The 12,736-nt window shown below is 33.7% G+C and overlaps 1 protein-coding gene across 2 annotated transcripts in view; it reads left to right on the top strand.

Annotated features, from left to right (window-relative positions):
• Positions 1-12,736, top strand: part of LOC143082602 (uncharacterized) — a 36,055-nt gene that overhangs the window by 4,145 nt on the left and 19,174 nt on the right. For both annotated transcript variants that reach the window (XM_076258362.1, XM_076258361.1), the window contains exons 2-7: positions 3,767-3,898; positions 4,861-7,428; positions 8,525-8,619; positions 9,169-9,248; positions 9,874-10,027; positions 10,611-10,751. In XM_076258362.1, coding sequence (XP_076114477.1) covers positions 3,808-3,898; positions 4,861-7,428; positions 8,525-8,619; positions 9,169-9,248; positions 9,874-10,027; positions 10,611-10,751 — 3,129 coding nt within the window. In that variant the 5' untranslated portion in view covers positions 3,767-3,807. The remainder of the gene's footprint in view (positions 1-3,766; positions 3,899-4,860; positions 7,429-8,524; positions 8,620-9,168; positions 9,249-9,873; positions 10,028-10,610; positions 10,752-12,736) is intronic.

The following is a 12,736-nucleotide window of genomic DNA, read 5'->3' as shown; positions in this document are numbered from 1 at the left end:
GTCTTCACGTTTTAAAAGCCAAAAAAAGCCAGAGAAATAATGACCATCTATTGTTATTGTTCAATGACCACCGGAACGTCTCTCTTGTTATGTTTGAAAAGAAAAGATGCATTCTGACTTTAAATAGACAACCAATCAGTGACCTGAATTCATGTGAACTATATTTAGCCCAAGGTAAACACTGACTTTCATCCTTGTTTATCGTGACCGCGACTTTGCGACAATATACATGTACGTCTCTCGGCTGCCTGTAAACATTTGAAAAAGATATTTTTTTCTTTTTGAATTTATATTTTTGTCAGTGAAGTAGTCGGCACTTGAAGCCACCGTAAGCGGCGGATTTCCACCGGCTACCGGCTTCAATGGAAAGCCCTGCCGTTCCTTATAATACATACCATACCAGTAATTTTTTCACAAAAATATTTTTTTTTATTTACCATAAAATTCACAAAATCATATTTGATCATAAGTAAAAAAAAAAAAACAATACTTTCACTATAGTGACCTATAGTTGTAAATTTCTGTGTCATTTGGTCTCTTGCTGAGAGTTGTCTCATTGACAATCAGACCTTATCTTCGTTTTATTGATTGTATTTGAATACACTTTTTTCAACTTAGAAAAATATAGGATACAAATTTCAAATGAGTGTACAGGCCTATCAGATGGTGCCTCATGTGCAGAGTCTGATGAGACTAGCATTGATGAAAACTAGAATCTAAGTCCTGTGACATGACTAGATTCAGTTGTACTTGACTCATATTTTTGAAAAGTATTTCAAAAGAAAAACATCAAATTCTGTTCTATTGTTTAAATTCGTTTTGTTCCTTAAGATGTAAAAAGGTAAAAAAAATTTGGACAAGTAACAATTTCATTCGGACAAGTAAGTTTTGGTATGTACTTGTCCTACTGGACAAGTTGAAAAAAAAGTTATTGTAGAGGCCTGGCTTCACAGCTTGAACTAAGAATATGCACCTCTTGAACTATTGATGTCAAATAACAATCACTTTTCCATTGGGGCTTTACATATTTTTTAATATGTCAAAAATTAAAATTTTTTACTGGAACCATGGCTTTTTTGTGTCAGTAAGGACAGCAGTGTTCTCCCCTGGTCGAGATGATGGACCACAGCCCTCTTAAAATATTTTCATTGTTCCCACAGCGCCTCAATCGAATGTTGTCCCTTCAATTTTTATCCTGCAGCGTGTTAATTTCATTCTCTATCATGAAATGTATGATAATTGAATCCTGATAATTTTGGTATTTTAGTTGATTTGTATTATTGGCAGCACTAACTTCACTTTTAACACAAGTTCATTTTATTTTTCACTTTACGACGGAAATAAAATGACTAAGGGTTGGCGCTCAAAAATAGGGTTGTTTGGGTAACAGTTAACAGACAATGATACATATGTAATTTTTTTTTGGCCTGAAATGAAAATCTATATGGGGCCATGGAAAAATAATTGATCAGGGTTTGACACTAACATTAAAGGATATGTAGTCCAAAGGACTACCAAGAATGATTTGGGTAGTCCTGGAGGGCCACCTCTATCACAGGTGAGGGCCGCATCCAGGCCCGAACTATCTAGGGGGGTTTGGGGGCATGCCCCCCAAGAAATTTTTTAAAAATAAGATGCAATTTCCTGTCCTCTGAGCACCTCAAAAGCACAAAAATGTTCATTTGAGTTTTGAAAATATTTTGGTTTTATTTCTGATAAAATAAAGTTAACATTCAGTGACAGTGAATCAGTTTTATTACTCCTGAACTTTTCTGCCAGAAAATTTTGAAAAATGAGATGCAAAATCCTGCATTCTGAGCCATTTTCTAAGGCCTTGTTTGGAGGAGTTATTTGACCTTTTATTCCATAATTATTTAGAAGAAAGGATAAAAATCAGTCAATGTTTTCAGTTTACATTAATTCTTCAATCAGTTTGTAAGATTTTTGTTGAAGTGATACAATGCCTTTGTTTGTGTACTAGAGGTCAACTTCATCACCACTGTTGAAAGCACTTCAGTGGATATGTTGCTGAAACAAAATGCCTTTAATATTATTTTGAATGGCATGCTTATGTTTTTTTTTTAACAAGAAAGCTTCCAAAAAGATATTGTTATCTTCTTTTTTTAAACTACCTCTACTTGTTTCTTTTTGGAGGAGGGGGATATGATTTTTGTTATCCAAATTTGGGAAGTTTTTTTTTAACTCATCTCCGTTTTTATTTCTGACCTTTGCTGCAGTTCACATATATTTTGGTTATCAGACATTTTCATTTTCATTGAAAATCTCATGTGTTACAAACACTGTGATGATTCTGATCAGAAACCTGGATCTCAAAAGTGCTTTGAAATTCGTAATATCAAATGAAATTTACGTTCTTTACTATCAATGCCATCACTTTTTGAAAATGTAAACATTATTGGGAGGACTTTTATGCCATTTTTTAGCATTGAAATAGCAAGACCATATACAAATTTCCAGGTGGTCCACAGGACTACTGATTAACCATGCTTTGGTAGTCCTGCTAGATTTTAGGAGGGCACCGGACTACCGTTAGTGTCAAACCCTGTTGATGGTTTCCCCTAACCCGACCGGGTCAATTTTTAACGTGCATGTGCAGTCAATTAAAATTATATAAAATCTACATGAAATCCTTAAAAGCAGTTTGAAATAAGTGAGTCTCAAGTTGCAGCCATTCCAAGTTGATGGAGGGATGTGTGTCGGAGATGTTTTTAACTTTGGGAACAAGTTCATTGAATTCCAATGCACAGATAATTACGCATAGTTAAAAAAAAAAAAAAAAAAAAAAAAAAGCCTGCCTGCCGGGTCTTTAAAAAAAATTTCTCATGTGAGGGGAAACCAACAATTAATTTTTCATGGCCTAGCACCAAATTACCCCATTATTAATTTGCCTTATCAGATGGTGTAATTCTATAGATCATCATTAAATAGATAAACTTTTTTCTTGGACACTTGTTTTCAGTGTTGACATGGTTGAGGAAAAAGATTGCAATACAAATATGAAAGTCTGTACGCGTAGCTTTCCTTATATTAATGCTGAATTCAATATGAATTTTAAAACAACCGATGAACATGATGTCAACACATGGTAACTTTGCAATACATGACTACAAATATTTATGAATGGAAGTCGTTTTACAGGAGGATACTGTCTTTCCTACAATGGTGAAGGGAGTAACATGTCTCAGTATGGTGACAAGTCTCCTGTGATTGTTTAATTGTGAACTAGCACATTAAAAATCAGGTTTAGCAAGTTGGTCTTTTACAAAGCAGGTTTATTATATTCTTTTCTGAATATGCATTTAATTTAAATGCCTACTTAGATACTGAAAATTCTCTAAGATCTATGAAATTGTGTGCTAATTTTTGTCATCACTTTTTAGAAAATTTATTATAAAAATAAACTTAGGATGACATTGACAAATGAATGTGGACATGATATTGTATTTGACAGCAGTCAATGGTAAAGTGACAAAACAAAAAGTCAACTCCCCCTTTTGTGTGAGCCATGCTACCAAAACAAAGCTAGTAAGGCTATCAAGAAAAGTATATATATTTCAAATTAAATGGAAAATTTTCAAAGATAGAATAAAAATAAGGCACATGTTCAGTTGTCAAATAAAAAAAGACATGTCGTGTTACATCCCTAGAATTACCCATGGAGAAGATATAATTGGCTTCATGAAACTCTTAAACATAATGTAAGAATTTGATGATTATTTGATAAATTGAGTAAATTTCTTTCTAGTTGTGATATTGCAGACATGATGGGTGTACGGTAGACCTGTTATGGATCCAAACCAATGGAGAAATCAAGCATATAACTCTCTAGTACAAGGATTTCCCTCATTAGATCCATACATATCTACTGAACAAACAGGTACGCAAGACAGGGATGTGACAGCACCACATAAAACAAAATAAAAATCAGATGAAATAATACCATGTGTAAATTACAATAACAAGTTACATAAAGAAAGAAAAGTAAAGATATACATGTAAGAGTGTTTGCATATTCTTGAAGAAGCTTGATCAATGCCAATAACAATTTTCTCTGAATAAAGATTGTTTTATCAGGTTAAATTATCTACAACATTTATTAATCTCTTATAATTGTGTATGGCTAAAAGATGATTGATTCACAATTTTAAATGCAATGTTTTTCAATTTCCAGTAGATCTTTAAAGCCATCTGGGTACAATGTAATTACAGCTGAAAATCCTAGAAGGTGCTTTGGTTTTTATGCCCCTCCATAGGAAAGTGGATATTGGTTTCCGTTCTCCTGCTTTAGTTTGCCATAACCAAATGTTATGAAACTTATACACAATGCTCATTACAATGTACCAATAAACAGATCAAAACTGAATGTTGGTGGTTTCACTATAACTGTTTTAGAGTAATACCCCTTTACAATTGCTGAAATTTTAAGTTTTTCATTAACTTGAGTTTGCCTCAACCAAATGTTATGAAAATAATATACAGTGCTTATTACCAGAAAACACATATCATATATGAATTTTAGTATTGTCACTGCTTTCACTGTTGATGCCCCTTTACAAATGAAAAAAATAGCTGAATTGTTCATTTCCGTTCTTTTACTTAAGTTTGCCTCAACCAAATTGTATGAAATTTTTACACAATACTTATTACCACAAAACTAAGATCAAGTACAAATTTGGGTAGCATAACTTTTAATTCATTTATGTCACTTTATAACTTAATATGATATACTAGCGGGGGATCATCTGTGTCTTATTGACACATTCACTATTTATGTTAAATCATCTTGAACATTTTTATTCAACCTGAATAGTACATTCATTATTATTTTATGTCTTTCAGTTGGAGCCTTATCACCTCATCCTCATTTAGCTGGGACTAGACCAGTACCAGGTCTTTCTGGTCCATCCACAGGATTTACAGGACCATTTAAACCAACAGCATTATCCCCCCTTGAATTTGAGGGAGTTCGACAAAGAGAGCCTGTTAATTTTGGGCTAGATTTATCACCTCCAAAACCATCATTTACACAGGAGAGAAATCATAGTTGGAGACAGCCTAATTTAGCACAAACTTCACATAACTTAATTGGAAGTTTACCAACTGATTTGTCTCCCATTGGTCAACGCTTTTTGCCACCACCAGCACATAGTGGAGTTTCTACCCTGCATCATAATTCTATTCAAGAGAGTCGAACTCAGAACACCCTTATAAATTCTACACTTTCATCTGCATTTAATCCTCAGTTTTCTGAAAGATTTGATAATTTTGAAAGAAATTCACAACATCTTCAACAGGAACAAAGTGACATTTCAAATTCTAGGAGGGAACAGTTGTTAAGATCATCAGAAGGAAATTATAATTATTCTCTACCTACTTCACAGCCTTATATAGATAATGTAAAACATGGTTCACAATTTGAACAAGTGAGACCAATTGTGTCTTTACCTGACCACAGGGGAGACAATTTCAATCAATATTTTTCAACAGGAAACGCCTACAGAAATCCTTCAGAACATTTGTCTTTTCCAGGTTCACTACAACAACAAAGTTTAGGTACTGAGCAATCTCAGCAAAGAATAGTTTCTACCAATCATCAACAAAATATTTACAACTCACAAAGAATATCTGTCTCTGAGGAGAATTCTGATTCTTTTATTAATTCTAATCGAGGACCAGTGACAATTCAAGCTGTAGCTGATTCTACAACAAAACCAAAAAAGGGACGAGGTCGGAAAAAGAAAGAAATTATTATAGAAGAAACAAAATCTGCCAACGAGAAGAAATTAGTTGACTCTTATATTCAGCAAGAACAACAATTAAAGGCTTTCTCACATACAGGAGGTCAAGAAAATCTGTATAAACAAAGTCAATCATTAATGTCAGGTAATATTTATGGACAGAATTATGGAAGCAATAACCAAAACCTAGTTCCTTTCAGTATGCAGAGCTCACAAATTACAAGTTCAAAACTTCCAGATATGTCTCAGGGTCAGCTTATATCTCATTCCCAAAATATGATGGGTGCTGGATATTCCCAAAGTCCCTCTAAACATTCACAGGCACATGGAAGTTATGATTTTGCTGCAAGTGGGACCATGATGGGAAATTTAGGACAGGGAAATATAAACAATGATTCATATAATAATTCTCCTGTTCATAATGAAAACTTTAACCCCCAAGTGATGGCTTCATCGAGAAATAATTTCATGTCTGCAAACAATCCACATGGATTCAGTGATGGAAATGTTCCAATGCAAAATCCACAAGGACAAAATAGGATTATGGATAATAATCAGTATTCCTATGAAGATGCTCCAAATCAATCTTCTTTTGTGGCTCAGTTAAACTCAAGTGAATTTGATGCATTAGAAATGGACCAAGGAGTATATTCAAGAAATGGTAACCTTTGTAATTTAGACACATTTAATTCATATGGTCAAAATTTGACTCAACAAAATTATTGTGCAAATCCACAAAGTAATCCATCCTCTACTGTGGATGAAGCAGCATTATCAAGTCTTATTAGTGATCATCCACATGTAGAGCCGCCAAATCCACATGGGAGACTCTTTGAAGGATTTACAGAAGATTATTCACAAAATAAACCGTTTATAGCCGAACCGGCTTTGCCACCAACTGCTGTATTAAACCCAGTAGAAGAAGATGATGAATTTCAACATTTAAAAAAACCACCTGTTATTGAGAAAATAACCAATGAACAAACGCAATTACCAAAAATTCAACTTCAGGGTCAAGCTAAAGTTGAACCTCCTCAGCCTCAAAAACTTGTTGAAAAACAACCACCTGCTAAAAGTAATAAAAATAATGCATTTATGGACTCATTTTTAAGTTTCATTCAAGGTAAGAAACCTGAGACATTATCTAGTGTAAATACTGCTGTAACCAAAAAACCACAACTTCCTAAATATATCCCTGAACCAAAACGTCCACGTCAAACTTCAGTGGAAAAGAGTAGTGATAGTGCTGCTAGCACACCTAAACCTGACACTGACAATAAATCAGATACTAATTCTCTATCTAATGGAGATACATCTAGTTCTAAAACAAAAATGTCAGATGATGATGATGAAGCAAGTACTGGCTTAACTGGTACCGTAAAAAATATTGACACTGGTGATAAAGACCATCCTAGTCTAAAAATGAGAATTAAGTTACAAAAAACACCTCCAAAACAGAAGAGGTCAAAAACATCTGGACAGTCAATAGTCAAACATAAACGTTCCAGGAGTTACAGAGAAAGTGACGATGAACATGGACGGTCCTCAGGGGAAGAATATCAGGTTGGCTCCTCACAAGAAGAAGAACAAGAAAATGAGAGAACTCTTTCCCCTGTAGTACCAGCTAGAAGAACTTCTGCAAGAAAAGCTAAAGTATTAGCTCAAACGAGTAAGTATAATTCAATACAATTAGAGGTGATGAGGGGTCAAACAGACAGCAAAACAAATACATAAAAGAAAACAATCTAGACAAACAACCTTCAAAAATGGATATGGGCAGATAAAGAGTGTCAAGCTCTTTATTGCCCGTAAAAAGTCTAGAAAAGTTGTGAATGAATTTAAGACACTATCAAAGATCGACTTTCAACACCAAATTAAAAATAAATGACAAAACCTTTCAGATATAACTTAAGACGACCCCAATCAGCAGGTTAACAGAATAGCCTGGCATCCGGCCCAATCTAGCTGAACGTCGTAAGGGCCAGGTGGGGAACAAATACCATGTGATCGATTCAGTGCCAGTTGACTCCGAATCTAAAGTGAGGCTGAATAAATATTTGCATAAATTTGATGTTTGATGTAAACCAGCAAAATTGAATCCAATTCACACCTTGGTTATGTGAAATCTTAAACTTTTAACTTTCTCACCAGGCGATTGCTGAAAAGAATGAACCCTTTTCTGCTTACTAATTATCATCATACTAATAATTATATATGATAACACTATACATCAATTCATAAAGAAAAAAAATTAGTCTAATTTTTACTAATTGATGTTACACAAGAATTGATTGGATACAGATGTAAAACAAACATTGCGCGACAAAAGCAGTATTAACCAATCATTGACAGGCAGTACATTGATACACGCCTGGCTATACTGACAAGATTAGCCAGGACCCCAGGCTAGTTAACAGAAGAGACTTTGAGATCACACGATTAAAAATCAAATAAGAAAAACCCATAAAATTTTGTAATAAACAACAAAACCCTTAAGCAAACCAACAGTAAACAATATTTTACCAAACTATGATGAATATAATGGCTTTTACTGTCGGGAAGCAAGCTGAAGTTGTTTCAGCTTCCTACAAAAAAAATCAGCAACTGTATTTCTGAGTACATTTTACTCAGAAACTTTGTAAATGGTACACATAGACACAATCTTAAACAATTGTCCATTGTAAATTCCCGCAGAATTTTGAATGTTGAAAAAATTACTAGACAAGTTTTTTTCATAGTATGAAGTAATGAATTTTCTTGTGCAGAAAAATATAAAGACAGTGAAAGTGAGAATGAAGGAGACAAAGTTCCTGAAACCTATGATTCTGACTCAGACCCAGCATGGACACCAGTGGCAGATGTAAGTCAACAATCAATGTATTGTGGAATACAGGATGTTAGCCTCCCGAAGTCATTACAGCTAATTTCCTAATGCCTGTAGAGTAAAACTTTGGCTGTCTTGCTTGCTTTGTTTTTATAAACATTAGCTCAAGCATTGCAATTAAGATTGACATCTGCAAACAATATAGACAGGCATTATCAAACCAGTATTTAATATATTTAGATTTGATTGAATGTTATCCCAATTACAATTGTCAAAATTCAAACAAAGAAAGCAAGCTAACCAAAGACTTACCCTGCATGCATTAGGAAATTAGCTGTAAGCATCTTTTTGTATAGTTGGTTTACTTCCTTATTGAATCAATGTGTTTTACCTCATGTAGCCTTTAATTCATTTGAAAGCTACTGAATATTTTGAAAATATTCTTTACACTTTTTACAAACTTCTTGTGTCAGTTTAATGAGATTGAAAACTCTTTTAACTTGTTGATTTATTTTGTTAATTTAGAAATACCAGCAAAACAGTCCTTTTATTAACACGATCTGTATATTTTTCTTTTATTTACAGGATAAAAAAGAGCCTGCATTTGATGGAGATTTAGGCAGTTCACGGAGAAAAGGTCGTTCAAGAAATACAAAAATCAAAATGTAAATATTTGAAATCATCTTTTGTTCATTGTCCTTCCTAGAATTAGATCATCTAGCCAAAAGCATGTTTTGTCTATTATCTTGGAAACTTCTACAGATATAGAAAATTTCACTGTTGCAGGATTTATAAAGTGTAAAAATCAACCTACAGTCCGTTGTGAGAAAAATTTATTAGAGCAACTCTTAAAGGCTCTCCAGAGTTATTGCCCTTAGATGATGAATTTTACCTTTTTCTGTAATAATAGTTGCTTTTTATCTAGATAACTTTACCATGAAAGAAAATTAAATAGCACAAACGATCAGCAAGACAAATTCGACAAATAGGTATATTGTCAACTTAACCTGAATTGTCAAACAGTTCTTTATAGGAGTTGTTGCCTTTCAATAACTATTTTTACGGAATAAAATAGAGAAAGAATACAAATCAAATTTTATTTTTATTTTCTAATCGTAAGAAATGCATGCAAATAAAATACAAACGATGAAAAATCAGTTATAAATCACTGAATATTTCCAATAATTGATTTTTGATTATCTAATAACCGAAGATAAAATGAGGCATATATTGGATATATAATAACTGAAGTTCAATATATATGAAATGAAACTTAAAATTCATTTGTAGGAAACTGAAACGGCCATCAAAAGCAGTAAAATCTATTCCTGCTAAATCGCCAAGGGTGGAAAGAGTTGCATATCCCAGAGTTCCCAGTCCAGAAATTGAGTCATCATCAGAAGATACAGACGAGGATAATGCAACAGCATCACAAGCACTTGTGGTATTACTATTTATATTATAGGTTGTATCCAGATAGAAAAAAAAGTTCATAATTGTGTTGCTTAGCAGCAATATCCAGTTTGAGTATCTCCACTTGAAAGTATTTGTGACAAAGTTGTCTCCACAAGAAAATCCAAAGATTTATGGATAAGTCAATTATCTAATGAATTTCTTAAAGCATTCAGTACTTTAAGAAAGTGCATTTCCCAGATAAAATGATATAATATTACTTTTTGTCTTGATTGTGAACTCACAAACAAAGTGTTGACTGTCAGACTTGTAATACCATAGATAATCTGTTTTCATTGAAGTGTCATATTTAGGGCATGTTTATTCTTTTTTTTATAGATCTACAACTTACTATTAATCATTTACTCTCTGCTACTTTCCTGTTATAGTGTAAAACACTGTTCAACATTTTTTTGCATGGATGATATCTGTTGAAGTTGAACTTCACTGGTTGGTCCAATTTGTATTTTTAAAATTTTTTTTTTAAAATGTTCAATTTACAGACTCAAAAACAGCTGTTATGTTAGATATCATAGTATGTCCTGACAAATTGTCAAATATGTTATATCTTTCAGATGGGTGCATTTGTCATTAATAAAAAAGATCTCAACAATTTTGAAGGATTTCCTATCTGGAAAATTGAAGCTGGTAAAATGATGAGAAAATATGAATTATATGTTGAGAAAGGAGAAATCTTACATCGATCATTATCAACAGTAAGTATACTTTATAGCTTGTTTGAGCAAATTAAGGACAACAGATGCTTGAATTTCTTCTTTACTGAACAAAGATTAGCCATGAACCATACATCTTCTTGTAATCCTGGTTGCCTATGTCTGTCTAATAAAGAAATACAGTACAGATAAAACAGATTTAGTGGTCATGAATATACTATAGTTGGATATTATTATTCAATAAAACTGTTTTTGTGTCAAGCTATTGTGATTTTAATGGCATATAACGAATGCTTATGTATTATAGTGTATTACTGCTGTAAATAGTTGTTTACACTTTGACGTGCCTTATATGCAAGTCTTAAGTTTGTGCCTGAATTACTTTAACTCAAGTCTAGTCTGGATCCTGCATATATTTATTATACCCCCGCTTTAAAAAAGGGGGGGTATACTGTTTTACCTCTGTCTGTCCGTCCGTCAGTCCGTCCATCAGTCCGTCCATCAGTCCGTCAGTCCGTCCATCAGTCCGTCCGTCAGTCAGTCCGTCCCATGAAACTTTCGTCACATTTTTCTCAGGAACTACACATCCACCCTTTCTGTAATTTGGTATCAACATTTATATATGTTAGCCATACCGTGTGATGCGTTTTCAGATTCATCACTTGACAACTTCCTGTTTACCGAACACTTGTATGATTTTACACATGATAGCCAAGTTGAAAATTTTCGTCACATTTTTCTCAGGAACTACACATCCACCCTTTCTGTAATTTGGTATCAACATTTATATATGTTAGCCATACCGTGTGATGCGTTTTCAGATTCATCACTTGACAACTTCCTGTTTACCGAACACTTGTATGATTTTACACATGATAGTCAAGTTTAAAAAAGGGGGGGTATACTGTTTTACCTCTGTCTGTCCGTCCGTCAGTCCGTCCATCAGTCCGTCCATCAGTCCGTCAGTCAGTCCGTCCCATGAAACTTTCGTCACATTTTTCTCAGGAACTACACATCCACCCTTTCTGTAATTTGGTATCAACATTTATATATGTTAGCCATACCGTGTGATGCGTTTTTCAGATTCATCACTTGACAACTTCCTGTTTACCGAACACTTGTATGATTTTACACATGATAGCCAAGTTGAAAATTTTCGTCACATTTTTCTCAGGAACTACACATCCACCCTTTCTGTAATTTGGTATCAACATTTATATATGTTAGCCATACCGTGTGATGCGTTTTCAGATTCATCACTTGACAACTTCCTGTTTACCGAACACTTGTATGATTTTACACATGATAGTCAAGTTGAAAATTTTCGTCACATTTTTCTCAGCAACTACAATACAAGGATTTCTGAAATTTGGTTTCAGGATTTATATAAGTCAGCTATACCGTGTGATGCGTTTTCAGATTCATCACTTGACAACTTCCTGTTTACTGAACACTTGCATATTTTTACACTATTAATATTATCCACTTGCGGCGGGGGTATCATCAGTGAGCAGTAGCTCGCAGTTTCACTTGTTCAACCAGATGATATTTATTAGATCAATACAACATATTTTGTTTTTACAAGACTGCATATAACACATTAATGGCAATTTTTATACGACTGCGGTCGTATATTGGTATGACGTTGGTGTTGCGTCATCGTCTGAAGACACATTGGTTTTCGCACTATAACTTTAGTTTAAGTTCATAGAAATCTATGAAATTTAAACACAAGGTTTATGACCACAAAAGGAAGGTTGGGATTGATTTTTGGAGTTTTGGTCCCAACAGTTTATGAATTAGGCGCCAAAAAGGGCTCAAATAAGCATTTTTCCTTGGTTTTCGCACAATAACTTTAGTATAAGTAAATAGAAGTTATAAATATTAAACACAAGGTTTATGAACACAAAAGGAAGGTTGGGGTTGATTTTGGGAGTTTTGGTCCCAACAGTTTAGGAATTAGGGGCCAAAAAGGGGCCCAAATAAGCATTTTTCTTGGTTTTCACACCATAACTTTAGTATAAGTA

The sequence above is a fragment of the Mytilus galloprovincialis genome, chromosome 7, assembly GCF_965363235.1.
Source record: "Mytilus galloprovincialis chromosome 7, xbMytGall1.hap1.1, whole genome shotgun sequence".
Lineage (NCBI taxonomy): Eukaryota > Metazoa > Mollusca > Bivalvia > Mytilida > Mytilidae > Mytilus > Mytilus galloprovincialis.
This window is presented reverse-complemented; position numbering and strand designations above follow the sequence as displayed.